Genomic DNA, 17,410 nt, shown 5'->3' on the forward strand with positions numbered 1-17,410 from the left:
TACCTATATTGCTGTAGGGATGTAACAAATCATCAGCTTAAAAAATTTAACCGATAGGCAAGTGGGCGTTCTTTATAAAAAGAAATACATAAATATATAGCTTACTGACAAGAATGTATTGCATTTTCAAACTTTATTTAGCTTTAACTTTATCTTAAATAGTTCCATTTAAATTTCAATATTGTAAGTAAAATGCAGTATCTGTCTCAGTATGTGCATTTGGGAGATGTTATAATGCAGATTCGGTAAATCCTGTAAGTTTTCAGGAGTTTCTTGATATAGGAGAGCTCCAGTGTTTCCTATTTATTATCATTTTCTGTCATTTCTGGGGTCAACTTGAGATGTTTGATTTGAATTTGTGAGAAAAAAAATATATACTTTTAAATGTTAAAAGCATGCCCACCTTAAAGGGTTTGGAATCCCCCCACCATAGTTTCACAAAATAGGGGCCCCCCAAACAACATTTTGCATAGGGCCCCCAAAAACCTAGAACCGGCCCTGATTTTATGGCCCCAGATGTTACATCCAGGTGCGTTCACTCTCTGATCTTTAGCTACTGTATACAAGAGGGGGTTCACTGAACTGTCCTGGTGTACAGGAAGAAGATAGGCCTATGTGAATTCTTAAAATGGGTGACACCCCCCTTTTAATGAGCTTTGGAGTCTGCAAGTGTTGACATTGGGGTTCATCCCATCTCTGTCTGTACTGTACTGTATCTGTGTGTATCCAATGTACTAAATTAAAGTTATCCTTTAACTCAAAGCAAATATGCACGAGTGAGGACCTTTGGGCCCAATGAATCAGACCTGATTCTATCACCTGATTGGAGCAAACCATCACAGTATCCACAGAGGCATAAAGGGACACTCTGGAGATCTCACTCCACAGAGATCTCACTCCACAGAGGCATAAAGGGACACTCTGGAGATCTCACTCCACAGAGATCTCACTCCACAGAGGCATAAAGGGACACTCTGGAGATCTCACTCCACAGAGGCATAAAGGGACACTCTGGAGATCTCACTGCAGGAAACATGGCTCCAACTCTGGCTTTGCTCCTTCTCTGCCAAGTTGCCTTATACACAACTGTGACATCCAAGAAAGGTAACAAGGAGTTTTGATATATATTCTATTAGAATCAATGTAGAATTAAATAATGTTGTGTTATCTGACAGCCAATGTGGTTAACATATCACAACACTGTCTGGTGGTTGTTACGTTGAAGGCTTTCTTCTTTTTGGGGTGAATTCACCAACCCTTTGTTTGTCTGTTGGTACTTTGTGCAGAGGTGGAAATAAATTAAAGATGTTTACTCACCTGTACTTACAGTAAGTATCATTTCAACTCTTGCTTTACTGGAGTTTCTGTTTTAGAGAACTTTATACTTTTACTCCACTACATTTCAAAAGAAATTTGAGCTGAGCTTTTGTGTGAATAAATCTGTGAGCAAATCTGCAAACTTGCAACTGTTCATTAGTCTTTCATTGTGGGGTGAAGTTACAAGTAGTATGGGCCTATACACTCTAAACAAATGTATAAAATCACAGGAAATTCACTGTATTATTTTACAGATTACTTTTGTTTTTCTACTTTAAGTGTAAATACCATAACAAATACAGTAAATTACCTTTTATCAAAATATTTACCTTTAAATAAAGGTTGTAATCTGTAAATGTATTTGATTTTACTGTCATTTGACAGTAAGTATTTGGCAACCATTGCTGACAGACATTTACAGTTTGTTTACAGTCTTCTTTTTGACAGTGTACATGATGTGTGAATGGGGGATTGAGTGTCAATCCAAATGTCTGTATATTAATTAAATCAATTGGGGATAAGCGGTCATTGCTGTTTTTGCACTTTATTGACTTGTTTTCCATCTATAGAAGATTCATGCAAACTACTGAGTTAGTATTCTGTTCATTAAAAACAAACTGTTGCTGGTGACATACAACACAGCACTTGTTTAGAACAGCCAAGAACAGTAAATGCAAAAGCATTCATGAATTGGGTATATAGGTAGAATCACTATTGTGTTACATCGATCATGTATCCCACAATGTAAAGCATTTAGAATCCTCTAGAGCTGCTAGCAAGACTGACGCAGCTTTTCCCTAAGTAGTACAACAGACCAGCAAAGATCCCCCAAAATCCCATTAGCATGGACATCTCAAAATGGCTGCTATTTTGGTGTTGAACGGTGAAAATGTAATCAAATCAAATTCTAATCAAATTCATCAAAACAAATGATATCTCCTTCTGCCATTTACTCAGCATATTTTTTCAAGTAATGTGAAACATGCATAAACACATTATTTCAGCAAAACCTATAAGAAATTATGTACACAATTGTCATTTTATTTGCATGATGAGGAGCTGAATATGATCCTTTAGTTACTACTGTATATATATAATTTTTACTGTGTAGCATAAAACATACTGAAATGTAAAGAAAGTAAAAAAAAAAAAAAAAAAAAAAGTAAAATGCAGTCATGTGTAACCCAAACACTTTAGGATCAATGTATACTATTTTCACATTGAAGACATCTGTGACTTGAACCTGAACATTCCAGGATCAACGGTCTTCACCAGGCCTCTGTTCAACTCTCTCTGTCTCGTTATTCAAGATTCAAGATGGTCATGTGCACAGTTAAACAGGCAGTTTGACATACAATGAAAATCTTACTTTGCTAGTCCACCCTTCACACAAAATCACACAATACTTAACTAAAACATATTTAAATACAAGCGAGTGCTAGAAAATAAGGTACATATATAATATATACAAGGATCAGTGTTTACAATATAAATGGAGGTCACAGTGCTCTGCTAGCTGTGTCTAATACACATTTAGTCTAAAAGACTAAACACCACTTTGCCAGAATTAAAAGGTGTTTATAGCACTATAGTTATATAGTACTTATTCTGTCATAATCAACGAAAACCAGCCATTATCCTTCAATACCAATCGTGGGTGAGTGAAGTAAAACACCGGAGCAGCATTAACCCTTTCACTGCCACACGGCAGAAGGTTAACCCTTTACTATCACACAACCATCCGTGGAGCTAATGATGCTAATGATGGAGCATCGCCGTCGGTTGTGTGATAGTAAAGGGCTAACCTTATGTATTGTCACAGTGAAAGGGTTAACCGGCTGTCGTGTGGCAGTGAAAGGGTTAAATCATGTTGCTTACATTGTCTTTTTTTGCTCCTCTATTTATTCCTCCACTTGTCCCACAGTATGTGGCTCTCCGCCCGTGGCTGATGGTATGGACCAGTCCGCCCTGAAGCGTGTGTATGAGGTTGGGGATGAAGTGACCCTCACATGTGAACGAGGATACACACCTTCGACGACGGCACTTCGTAAGATCGCTTGCAGTGCAACGGGAGAATGGAGCACTGCAGACTTGGCATGTGCCTGTGAGTTCACCGTTTTGATAAACATCCTCCTTAGCAGTGGCTCTCAATCTCAACCATGGGGCGACTTCAGACATGTCAAAGGAGTGTCAGGCTTTCGAGGAGTCCTTTTAGAGTCATGAAACTGGTGACAAAAAGAGCATACTTGACACTTTTAGATGTTGTTGGTAGTAGAATAACTACAGGAAATTAGGGCTGTGTCAGGATGGAGGGAGGTGAGTTCCAATTGTGGTATGCAATCACAGAGACGGAGAGGGTGTACTCTTAAGCAGGTTCGTTTGAATAGTAAAGAACACAAAGAGTAATACTAGGATACAATGCCGAGTGGCAGGAAGAAGAGGGGATAAGATAATGGAGCTTAGTGGTGGTCCAGAACCGGAACCGCCCGTGTTATCTCCGAACGCTATAATGAAGACCTGACGGATATCAAGCAGAGGATAGGAAGATTAAATAGACACCACATACTAACATTCCACACACACCCCCATGACAGCCAATCAGGAACCATACCCTAAGTGACAGCGCTAAGTGACAGGGGAGACAGGTGACAGTAGCCAAGTGACAGATGACAGAATGGTGAGTGGTTCCAGACAGCAGTCAGCAACCAGAACGTAACAGGGCTGTACCAAATGTCATTTTATTTTTTACATTCAAAGTAGCACCGCCGGCCGTCAATTTGTAATATGTTTTGAAGAAGGCATTGTCTTCCCTTTGCTTTTCCCTTTTTCTCGATATAGCTCAGTTTATGTTTCGGTGTTTTGGAGACATCCACATTATTACTTTCCCTCTTTTGGAGACGAAGCATTCCCCCAGTTTAGTTTGTGTGCCGTTGTCGGAGAGTATGCCCTGGATGTCAAATGAAATAATGCCCTGGATGAAATAATGTGTTTATGCATGTTTCACATTACTTGAAAAAATATGCTAGGTCTCAAATGATAAATAAGAAGCCTTTTGTTTGAGAAACAACACCTGCCTCTCGTCTATCCATTCTGCACTGCACCTGGGTCCAACACACCTTCACAGCAATGACCTTCTTTTCCATAGCTAAGATGTGTGCGATCCCCGCGCCTCTGCAGGCCTTAACACCTGGGAGGACAGAGGTGCCCTTCAAGACTGTGCTCAACTACACATGTGATGAAGGGTAAAGGAATGAAGGAGAACATTCACATTGCTGAATCTGTAAATCCAATCTTCAGCCGAAAATGGGTTGTTTTGTCAGTTTCTGAACTTGTCTTCTCCAGATATGTTATGCAAGGAGCCAATGAAAGCAGCTGTTTACATGATGGTACTTGGAGCCATCCACCGCCTCTCTGTAAAGGTACTGGAACATCATTCTGGATCACTTTAAGAGTCACTACTAGCACGTTAAGCATACATGGATCGGGATCAATAAAGTACTTCTATTTTATTCTATTCATTTCTATATATAGGTTCAAATACTTAATAACTACAGTAGTTTTCCCTTTAACCTGTTAAGCTGTAGCCCTATTTTCAGAAATTCTGCCTAAAGGTACATAAAGTAAGTAAATGGAAGATTGCTCCACTTCTACAAGGTCAATTAGCATGTTCTTGGTATCTAGGAACATCTAGCGACCTGGGGGTATGTATTGCCAGTGTCAGAAATATTGTGTCTGTTACTAGGCTTGAGTAAATTGTGATGAATATGAATTATGGTTTCTTATCTGTACAGTAATAAATGATAATCCATTTGAATTATAAATTCATATTTGACCTTGAACTTGACCGTGACCTTATTATGGCCAAATCATACATCTATTGATAGGGAAAAAGCTCCTCTTTCCAATGGCAGTGTGATCTGGATTTAGTCATTTCCTCATGGTTTTACGATAAAAGAGAGATAGAATTAGCATTAATACGGTCTGTATTGATCGATTTATGATAAAAACAGCAGGGTCCCCTTATAAGTTTCTCCCAGGGGACGGACTACCTCAAGAGGGGAAACATTACTCCCAATGTCTTTAAAGAGATTTTTTAGGGCATTTTGGCTTCATTAGGTAGGACGGTGAGTGAAAACAAATCAGGGGGAGAGAGAAGGAAGATGACATGCAACAAAGGTCTTAGGCTGGATTTGAACCCAGGACTTTACAATTACATGGTATATGCAGTGTGTGGCGATTTGGGGAACCACCAGGACTCCCACATTACTCACAATTTAAGATGAAGTACTAGTCATTAGACATTTCTTCAACAACTTTTTCCTTTTCGTACATGGTTTGATAAACAATAACTAGTTCATTTAACTTCACAGAGATGTTTAACCCTTGAGTCAACCTTTAAAAAACCCACTACCTGTCTCCCTAGTGACCGAAAGTTATCTCAGTAAAACATATATTTTTCATGTATTGTTCCAATTCTATTTCATAAGTATCATTATTAACTTCAATCCTCACCATACATATCGAATATTTATTCATTTTCAGGATTTTAACCATTTCTTAAATTAGGGTTGGGGTTGGGGTTAGGGTTGGGGTTGGGGTTAGGGTTAGGGTTAGTGTTACTCTAGGGTTACCCTAACCCTAACTCTAACCCTAACCCTAACCCCCTAACCCTAACTCTAACCTGTTCAGTTCTGCGACTAGGGTGAAAGGTGTGACACTTGTTGTTCACACGCTTAATAGTGATAAAAAACAAACATGGATTATTGTAATGTGAGTCCAAGATGTGATACTGAGCTACTTTTTTGGAATATACATAAAATCTAGCCAACGCTATCCACAAACACACGTGAAAAAAGGGCTTTTTGACCAGAACTGCGACAAAGGTGACTCAAGGGTTAATATGGTGCCAGCGATGCAATCCATATTATGAAACGGCTGTGAATTCTGTTTCAAGGTGGACATTTAAATGAATGTTCAGATTTCAGTTGACATTGACAACATCCTGTGGTACTCTCTATCCCCGCAGCTGTGACCTGTGCTCTGCCCAAACCGCTGAGAGATGGTAAAATTGTCCACGACAACAAGATTGCTGGCACCACCTCCATATATGGGCAGGGTTGGACCTATGAATGCAACCCACCCAAAGCACCAACTTACGAGAGGGGACACTGCATGGCAGATGGAAATGCCACAGAGCCACCAGTGTGCCGTGGTAGGTAGAGGCGGTACAGATACAAGATACAAGATACTTTAATGCCACACAACAATGGTTGGTGGTAATTGTTTTTGCGGTACCGATTGTTAAGCACTGGTTACATCAACATGAAACATCAGACATCAAACATCAAACATCAAACGCCCCCCTTCCACCTCCCAATCCCCACAATAAATACATAAATACATAAATACATAAATACATACAGGACAGTCACGGTAACAGTGTCAGTCAGTGACAGATGCTTGCCCGTCTGTGCAAAGGGGGGCGGGCCAGGGTGTTCAGTGTTCGGACTGCTGTGGGGAAAAAGCTGTTGGTGAAGCGTGTGTGTCTGGTTAGAATGGACCTGTAGCGACGTGAGGGCATGCGCTGGAATAAGTGGTGTGCTGGGTGAGAGGGGTCGTTGACTATTTTACCAGAGCGGGTGACTGTGTGCGTGAGGTGTAGATGGAGTCCAAAGAGGGGAGGGGGCAGCCAATTATTTTGGAGGCTGTCTTGGTGCTGCGTTGGAGTTTGTGTTTGGTGTGTTTGTCAGTGGAACCGTACCAGACTGTGATGGATGAGGTGAGGATGCTTTGAATTATGGCAGTGTAGAATTGGACCAGCAGGCGTTGTTGGACTCTGTACTTCCTCAGTTGCCTGAGGAAGTACAGGCGCTGCTGTTCAGGTCCGGTCGGTAGGCCCCAGCGATGCAATAAGATGGCGTCTTTCTGGTCTCGACCCCTTCAGGTGTCACATCAGTTAGGGCCATCCCGCTGGCGTGACGGATCCCGCTGGCACACCGACTGCGGAGAGTGACTGCTACCTGCTGGTTCAGCCAGGCCCACACTGCTACCTGCTGGGTCAGCCAGGCCCACACTGCTACCTGCTGGTTCAGCCAGGCCCACACTGCTACCTGCTGGGTCAGCCAGGCCCACACTGCTACCTGCTGGGTCAGCCAGGCCCACACTGCTACCTGCTGGTTCAGCCAGGCCCACACTGCTACCTGCTGGGTCAGCCAGGCCCACACTGCTACCTGCTGGGTCAGCCAGGCCCACACTGCTACCTGCTGGGTCAGCCAGGCCCACACTGCTACTTGCTGGGTCAGCCAGGCCCACACTGCTACCTGCTGGGTCAGCCAGGCCCACACTGCTACCTGCTGGTTCAGCCAGGCCCACACTGCTACCTGCTGGTTCAGCCAGGCCCACACTGCTACCTGCTGGTTCAGCCAGGCCCACACTGCTACCTGCTGGGTTAGCCAGGCCCACACTGCTACCTGCTGGGTCAGCCAGGCCCACACTGCTACCTGCTGGGTCAGCCAGGCCCACACTGCGACCAGCAACTGGTGCAGCAGAGACGGATGGAACTATCTCAAGGTCCCACCTTGTACTGCCAAGGCCGGCTAGGCTGCCTCAAGCTCCGCCGCAGCCGACGCCTGTGTGTTCTCCACCCGTTCATCCGCTGCCTGGCATTCCACTTCTTCATCCTCCTCCTCTGCCTCTTCCGGCCTGCCTCACAGGGCCTCAGCCCAGGGCGGTGGGAGGCAGGCCACAGTGAGATCGGGATCGTCCTTCACACCTCAAGGACTATGTTACTTTGCCTTCAGGGTTTTGTTCTGAGAGACTGTTCTACTAGTGAGTGTATTGGGGTGGTTGAAAAGGTGGGGGGGTGTTATGCATGACAGGACAGCATAGCTACAGTATGTTTTTTGTGTTTTGTCTTGTTGTGTGTGATGGTCAGAATGAATGACACAAGACAGTAAACAGTAGACAGTAGTGAATTCCTAAAATGGGTGACATTCCTCTTTAAAAAGTTAAGCGGCCCTTTTCCTTACATCAATATAACTCATTTCACCTTTGACCTCTAATCCCGTCCCCATCCCAGTGGTGAGCTGTTCGATCCCACCCAGCATACCTAACGGCGTCATAACCTTTGCTGTGATGAGGGAGCACGGGTACAAGGAGAAGGTGAAGTATGCCTGCAATGATCACTACGTGCTGGATGGGGAGGCTGAGATACAGTGTCAGAACACAGGAAACTGGTCCACCAAGCCCGTCTGTAGGGGTGAGTTCTATATCCTGTATATCTATATATCATACACAGTCATTAGGGTTGGGTACCGTTCACATTTGAACCGGTACCGGTACTGGTACCTGTGAATCGATACCGGTACCCAACGCTACCTTTTTTCTGTACTTTAGTCTACATTTTTTTTATCTACCTACCTCAGTTGTAAAAAATGTATATATTTTTTATAATTTTTTTTTAACACTTTGATCGCCGGGGGTTAAATTCATAATTTACCATCCCTCGCCAGCTCGGAGAAGTTCCCCTTCTTTGCAGGGCTATAACTTTTTAAATTCTATTGCTAAATTGCCATTATTATGGCCCATTCAATGTCCTATATGTATTGTTCAGGGTGTAGCAACGTTAAACTTTTTCATTCACATATTCATACTAAAATATGGTCTAAAGTATAAGTATGTTTTTATCGTTTTCTGCAGCTTTCTCCAGAACTTGATTTATAGCTCCAAATGCATTATATTGATGATGAAATACAGCTTGATAGCAATCGGCGCGAGATAAAAAATTTCAACTGGACGTGATTCTAGAAGTTTCTACGTATCATCTGATGATGACCGGATGGGCGGGGGATCGTTTATAATTCCGTGGGCAGCGTTAGATGATTCATCCAGAGTGGGTCATATGTTCATCATAGCAGTTTATATGGAACACGTTAGAATATAACGCTGAATCTTACCGTGGCTTCCTCACGCCGCTGGCAGATGAGCGTGGAACAGAATTTCTTCTATTATGGGATGGAGAAATGCCCGATCCATTTCCAGGTTGTATAATAGTATATACGTCCAAATCATGTTGTTTTTTCGAGTTATTTGCACCGATCGATGTTCACTGTATCAAGACGGAGTCTCTCTAACGATAGCGAGTGCCCGGACCACATATGGATGAGCACTTCCGGTTCAAAGGTTCATTTCCGGTTTTCGATCTGCCGATCGGCCACCAGATGGCGCTCTTGAACCGCTAGAGAGTTGAGAGGAGATCAGCAGTGTGTCTCAGGGCTCCGGAGGGGAAATATGATTTCGATCACAGATTTTTGAAATATTGACATCAAAGACGAGTTACGGCGTCTTCGGCAGAATGAGCATGGCTAGGAATGACGTCTTAACTCGTCCCCGGCGATCATAGTGTTAATTATTATTATTATTATTATTTGTATCATTCCATTTGGGCTGTGGGGTGCTTAATTTCTGAAGGAGTCGACTGAAGGTTTCTTGTCCTCTGCAAAAGAATGCAATTGGTCCACTGATGGATACATCTTGATATTTGTCTAGTCTAGTGTGTTCATTAGACGGGGAAATCCTCTTTCAGTGCCTCTGTGCCTGTTTTCTTAGGCAGTTAGCCTCTGGTATGCGTGCCATTAGCGTTAGCCACGCTTCTAGGCCTCTTTTCTTTTGGAAAGAATGATACAAATATATATATATATAAATAAATAAATAAATAAATAAGTATAATATTTTTTTTATTTTTATTTTTTTTTTGCATTCGACTAAGAGGTTGGCAGTCGACTACGGGTACTTCTTGGCAATACATTTTATACCGTTGGAAAGCCTGTTTTTTTACCTTTTTAAATGGTGCCCCATTTGTAAGGAACATGCATTTGTGGGATGAGCAGCACAGCTGAGTATGTCTGTAGCTAAGGGGCTACACGACCCTGACTGTATTTAAAGGATAGGTTAGACCACTACTAAATATTAATTAGCGAGACATTAAATGTACACAAAATGGCGGACACTCTATTAACTGCGAGGGGACAGTGATACAAAGTTGAATAATCACTTTAATGTTAAAGGCAAACATACATATTATATAGCACAGATCTCCTGTTACTAAGATAATGTCAATGCAACAAAGTCCGAGGTAAGTATAGTCCTAAACTACTAGTACCCGACCGCTGGAGCTCTGAATGGAGTGAGACGGAGTGAACAGCACGGGGGAAGCAAGATGGCGGATGGAGACGATATTCTCTGGAGTTCCTACTCCAGAGAGCTGCAGACCAAAGTGGGATAATCCTATCGTCGCTGGTTAGGGGGGGTCTCGTACGGACCTGGTTCCTGTATTCCAAGCGCCCGATGGCAGGATTAATAGCTAATATTCCAAACGCCTGTTGGCATGGCCGCTAGCTAGTTAGCCCTTTTATGCTAAGGCTAACCCGCATGTAGTCCGTAATAGGTAGTTGAATCCAGAACGCCGCTGGGTTCAGCTAGAAGTCTCTCAACATTACTTCCTTATTTGCCCGTCTGCAAATCTACAGAGATTGCTATTTACTTCACTTCGCTCGAACAAGTCACTCTGCTTTGCCAATGGTGGCTCGACCATATTATGGTTGTATCTAATTAGCCGTCCAGCTCTCTATCTAGATACAGTGCTTGCCGTCTGGTTTACTGCTGCACCAAAACGTTTGCTCTCTCACACTATGCCCGGGCATGTTCTAAAACCCTGCGCATGCGCTCACGCTGTCTACAGGTGCATGCGCGCGCGCCTACGGCGTTAAGAATGGAACATATACAAAGAGGCGAATGATGAAATACTGTTAGGTAAATAGATGACGTGACATATATATCTTATATACATAAACAATATATAAGGTATACAAAATAATAAACGTGGACTTTATGTGTTAATCTGGACCTTCAGAACAATGTCGGTTGCGCCCATGAAAAATTTGACTAATCTTATTCAAACAGCTTATTCTGCTGTTGCTATTGACTCTTGTTTGGTGTTGTTTGGTGGATTGGATGATGGAAGTCTATCAGTAACAAGGAAGAAACGAGACATATTGGCAATTTTACAATTTATTAATTGAACAAACAGTCAGGAGCCTCAGTAGCGTTTGGAAGAACCAGACACAGACACAACCACCAGTACACGCATGAGGAGTATGGCCTCTTTTGAAAGGAAACATTCTGAATTATCTTCCACAACAGGAAGAATCACTCTGAGTGCTAATATAATATAATAATATAATAGAGTTACAGAGGTTTATTTTACTTACGTCTGAATTATTTTGCAAACGGATGCTGTCAAAAGAGTTCCAGCTGAGTCACATGCACTGTAAAACACAAAAAGTTAGAGCTGAGACACATGCACTGTAAAACACAAAGAGTTAGAGCTGAGACACATGCACTGTAAAACACAAAGAGTTAGAGCTGAGACACATGCACTGTAAAACACAAAAAGTTAGAGCTGAGACACATGTACTGTAAAACACAAAGAGTTAGAGCTGAGACACATGCACTGTAAAACACAAAGAGTTAGAGCTGAGTCACGTGCACTGTAAACACAAAGAGTTAGAGCTGAGACACATGCACTGTAAAACACAAAGAGTTAGAGCTGAGACACATGCACTGTAAAACACAAAGAGTTAGAGCTGAGTCACATGCACTGTAAAACACAAAGAGTTAGAGCTGAGACACATGCACTGTAAACACAAAGAGTTAGAGCTGAGTCACATGCACTGTAAAACACAAAGAGTTAGAGCTGAGACACATGCACTGTAAAACACAAAGAGTTAGAGCTGAGACACATGCACTGTAAAACACAAAGAGTTAGAGCTGAGACACATGCACTGTAAAACACAAAGAGTTAGAGCTGAGACACATGCACTGTAAAACACAAAGAGTTCCAGCTGAGACACATGCACTGTAAAACACAAAGAGTTCCATCTGAGACACATGCACTGTAAAACACAAAGAGTTAGAGCTGAGACACATGCACTGTAAAACACAAAGAGTTAGAGCTGAGACACATGCACTGTAAAACACAAAGAGTTCAGCTGAGACACATGCACTGTAAACACAAAGAGTTAGAGCTGAGTCACATGCACTGTAAAACACAAAGAGTTAGAGCTGAGACACATGCACTGTAAAACACAAAGAGTTAGAGCTGAGACACATGCACTGTAAACACAAAGAGTTAGAGCTGAGTCACATGCACTGTAAAACACAAAGAGTTAGAGCTGAGACACATGCACTGTAAAACACAAAGAGTTCAGCTGAGACACATGCACTGTAAAACACAAAGAGTTAGAGCTGAGACACATGCACTGTAAAACACAAAGAGTTCAGCTGAGACACATGCACTGTAAAACACAAAGAGTTAGAGTTGAGACACATGCACTGTAAAACACAAAGAGTTCAGCTGAGACACATGCACTGTAAAACACAACAGGTCCAGAGCCTGAAGTCTTATCTGGTGCAGCTCCAGAGTTGATAACAATACCACAGAAGATGAGTGTTTTACACGTGTCTTTCTAACGACATATATCCTCAGAAATATCCCTCGTGTGGGCGGCTGGGTGGCGCAGCGGACATTGCGCTCGTCACCAACGCAAGCGACACCGGGGTTCGAATCCGGCTGTCGGCGTTGCCTCCGGCTTGGGCCGGCCGTCATACTAACTCAATTGGCAGAGATAGTGGTGGTAATCTGGACGTTGTAAACAGCGACTCCTACAGGTCGGTTGGGGGACGCCTGCACAGCAGAGACAGGAAATGGCGGGGGTAGTGTGAGCCTCCTACACATTACTCCTCGCCAAATGAGAGTCCGCGCTGGCAGGTGAAAAGATGTGACAGGCTGCCTCCTCGTGTACCGGAGGGGACAAGTGATGCAAGGCTTCTATCCTCACTACAAACGGCCAGTGGGGGGCATATGCGAGCAACGATCAGGGGAGGGGAGGGAGAATTGGCACGAGAGGTCAATTGGGATGGGGAGAAAAATCACAAAAAATATATATATAAAAAAATTAAAAGGAGGAGAAAAAGTAGATAAAAAATAAAAAGAAATATCCCTCATGTCATATATCCTCGTTTCCAGAATTTTATTGGCTACAAAAACGGGTCAATCATTTTCACCGTCAGATGTGACTGGTCCGTTCACCGGGAGGCGAAAGTGGACGTGGTGGCTGTTTGGTCTTATAACCCGAAATTTGAAACGCGTAATAGGCCTAGTAGGGTGTAATCCATGGCCATTTTAGCTTTCAACCGACGTGTTTGGTTCATAGACAATAAGACAGCCTGACGCTGACAGACGAGGGCAAATGTGAAATGTTTAAGAGGCCTCTTAACCCTTTCACTGCCGCACTACGAAACGGTTAACCCTTTCACTGTGACAATACACAGAAGGTTAACCCTTTCACTGCCGCACGACAGCCGGCTAACCCTTTCACTGCCACACGACAGAAGGTTAACCCTTTACGCAAGTCAAGAGTTTTATTTGTCACGGCGTAAGCATACAGTGAAATTACTATCACACTACCGACGTTTAACCCTTTACTATCACACTACCAAGGGTTAACCTTCTGTCGTGTGGCAGTGAAAGGGTTAAGCATCAGACGGCAGGCCGTCACGCACTCGCGGTTCCGGGTTGCATTTTCGCCGATCAACCAATACATTGTTGGAAAGTTGAATTTGCCGCCTTTCGATCGTCACCCGACTCAACCTATCGCGTGATTCCATTCTCGAGTAACAACACGAAATATCCGGCGAGCGTCATTTGACAAGCCGTTCGGACGAGTGACCCTGTCCCGGTTGTGATTGGTCCTAAACTGACCCGTCACCGCTGATGGCGAAAATTATTGACCACCGTTGTAGCCAAGGAGCGTCTGCTCCGCAAGTGATCCCAGATGGGCGCTGACAGTGGGGGAAGGTGACACAAGAAGACAAAGAAGTCCATTGTTTTGACTAGAGCATCGAAATGAATGGCAGCGGACGGCCATTTTGGATAATCATGCCGCATTTTTGGTCCACTGATGGATACATCTTGATATTTGTCTACTGTAGTGTGTTCATTAGACGGGTGAAATCCTCTTTCAGAGCCTCTGTGCCCGTTTCTTAGGCAGTTAGCCTCGCTGGTATGCGCTGCGTGCCACGCTTCTAGGCCTCTTTGCTTTTGGAAAGAATTATCCAAATTTTTTTAAATAAAATACCTGTCAAAATACCTGTCAATCTAGCCCTGCTAATTACTGATCATGATGTCAACCTAGCCTGTTTGTTCCCACCTGCATGTTGTCAAGTACAACCTAGTTAAGGTGCGTTTGTCACAACTATCATTGCACACTGATGAAGGCCGGATGGCTGAAAACGTTTTGTGCGTATACAAATTGTGCATATTAAAATAAAACGACTTTCCTCGAGTGCGGTCCCTACTCCCTTTTTTGCAGCCCTAGTATTTTCCCATCACACTAACACTATTCAATATCAGAATGTAGCGAATGTAGCCATGTGATGTGAGAGGTGGATTTTCTACAGAAATGAGAAGATGAGACAAGAGAGGGAGAAAAAAAAAAAAAAAAAAAAAATGCATAGCCAAAAAAACAATTAAATAAAACAAAACACTGTTCATTTCATGAATGCACCGCTTATTTTCCTCCACAGCCCCCTGTACAGTTGCCATCAAAAGAGGACGTATCTTGTACAACGCCAGGAAGCTCTGGATCGCTGACCTGAAACCCAACCGAGTCCTTCACAAGGAACCTGTTGTCTTTTACTGCCTCAACAAGGCAGATAAGTGTGGCTATCCCACAGCCAGCACCTGCAACGATGGAGTGCTCGCCATCCCAGAGTGCTTTGAGGGTGAGATCCTGTCGACTTATTCAATAAATGAACATGTTATTGTGGCACCAGGGGAAGTTTAATGGTCGGAAAAGAGCCAACTGTTTTGAACACAAATGACTCCATACTAGTTACATTTCGTTCTTGTATCTCGTTCTGCTCTGTGGGATGACCTCGTCGTTACCCATTGTAACCTTGAAAGCTTCTGCTACACAGAGCTGACCTTTCGTACAAGCAAATCAAGCAGTGTACCTACAAGGGCCCCCGTATCTCCCTCTAGGGGCACCGACAAAGAGAAAGGGGGGAAAAGGGAAAGATTTTGTTGTCCTAATTTTAAGATACTATGTTCAAACTAAGGCTTGGGTTAAAAAAACAGGTGATGGCAAGGGGGTTGGTGGTGAGATGGGGGGGGGGTACACACTCAAAAGGCAAGGGACACTTCTGTAAAGGCGCCTTTTATGCATCACTGTAAATAATCTTGATCATGTTTAACCCTTTCACTGCCGCACTACCAAACGGTTAACCCCTTCACTGCGACATACAGAGGGTTAATCCTTTCAATGCCATACGACAGCAGGTTAACCCTTTCACTACCACACTACAGAAGGTTTACCCTTTACTATCACACTACAGACGGTTAACCTTTCACTACCACACTACAGCTTCTATCCCCAGGCCATCAGGCTGCTAAACGAACAATGAACGAACACTACACAACAACAACCACCAAACGCACATAGCACACACATCCACACGCACACACTCACTTTAAACAAACACACTGTAGCGCCCACTCCACACACTTTATAGCACACACCCACTTTAAACAAACACACTGTAGCACCCACTCCCCACACTTTATATTTATTGATGAAGGATTGCACTACAACTCGTACACCTTACTGTAAATTGTACCTAAAATTGTACCTCATCCCATTTCTGCTTTGCACTATATAGTACTGTACATTAGTACACTGCATAGTATTGTATATTATATGGTAACTCAGAACATTGTACATATGTCTATACCGAACACTGTGACCTCATTTTTCTTCTTCTAAATTACATGCTATATTATGTTATTTGATACTATCTAGTCTAGCACAGTCTCTGGAGCGTAACAGTAAGAAGCATTTTGTATGAAAGTATTCTGTACTTCTGTATGACAACTATTAAAGAACTTGAACTTGAACTACAGAAGGTTAACCCTTTACTATCACACTACAGACGGTTAACCTTTCACTACCACACTACAGAAGGTTAACCCTTTCCTATCACACTACAGAAGGTTAACCCTTTACTATCACACCGTCTGGAGTGTGATAGTAAAGGGTTAACCTTCTGTCGTGTGGTAGTGAAAGGGTTAAAGTGTACACCATGGCTGCATCTGAACATTCCCTCCGTGTTGTTGGTCCTTGTGTGTGTTTCCCATCAGAGCCAGGCAAGGTGCAGTACACCCTGAGGCCTAAAACTCTACCATCAGAGATCAGGGCGTGTGCTGTGACCACCGCCAGCCCTACAACCACTGCTTAGCCTGACTCCAAACCCCCGTCACACAGAGAGGACATGGGAAGCTGATTCATGAATGGCAAATCAATAAAAACATGTCATAAAAACAGAAAGGGTATCTGTGCTGTCAACTTATTATTAGGGGAGGATTGTCACAATATGAGCCTATTTAGTATTTGCAATGTTCTTTTGAGATGTAATAATAAGCTCCATTGGTTTTGTGTGAAAATAAAAGGCATATAAAATATTATTCTTACAAAAAGTTTGTTTGTAAAAGGAAACAAAGCACTCTGCAGATGATCAATAGTTGTTGCAACGCCTGGTGGAAAGTAAACATGCAGTTAGGTCCATAAATATTTGGACATTGACACAATGTTGGCTTCCCATCATTCTGGTACAAGTAGTGTATCTTTGTCTCGTCTTAACTATAGTCTTCCTGTCACCAATGGTTTGCATCTTAATAATATAATATAATAATAATGCAGGACCTCATTAGGGGGTCTTTAATCGGAATGCGGCACACACACACACGGGATACACACACACACACACACATGCATTGTCTTTTTCTCAGTCGCCGATGCGATAGAGTCTCTGCGCTTGACTTTGACACAGATACACCTACCTCCTGGAGAGTGTTCCTGATCTGGCCAGCTGTTGTGACGGGTTTTTCTTCAGCAGGGAAATAATTCTTATGTCATCCACCACAGTTGTTTCTGTCTTCTGGGTCTTTCGGTGAGCTCACCGATTTCTTTGCCATCTC

General features: G+C 43.0%; 1 protein-coding gene across 1 annotated transcript; it reads left to right on the top strand.

The window, feature by feature from the left end:
• Nucleotides 1–1,034: 1,034 nt before the first annotated feature.
• Nucleotides 1,035–16,671, top strand: LOC311231822 (beta-2-glycoprotein 1-like; the record flags this gene model as incomplete). The annotated part of the gene is made up of 8 exons (XM_084318444.1): nucleotides 1,035–1,104; nucleotides 3,242–3,421; nucleotides 4,463–4,559; nucleotides 4,660–4,736; nucleotides 6,344–6,529; nucleotides 8,396–8,575; nucleotides 14,962–15,159; nucleotides 16,574–16,671. The coding sequence occupies 8 exons, from the start codon at nucleotides 1,035–1,037 to the stop codon at nucleotides 16,669–16,671; spliced, it is 1,086 nt and encodes a 361-aa protein (XP_084174570.1).
• Between the last annotated feature and the right edge of the window lie 739 nt (nucleotides 16,672–17,410).

This window comes from Notolepis coatsorum (genome assembly GCF_963971535.1).
Source record: "Notolepis coatsorum genome assembly, chromosome: 7".
Lineage (NCBI taxonomy): Eukaryota > Metazoa > Chordata > Actinopteri > Aulopiformes > Paralepididae > Notolepis > Notolepis coatsorum.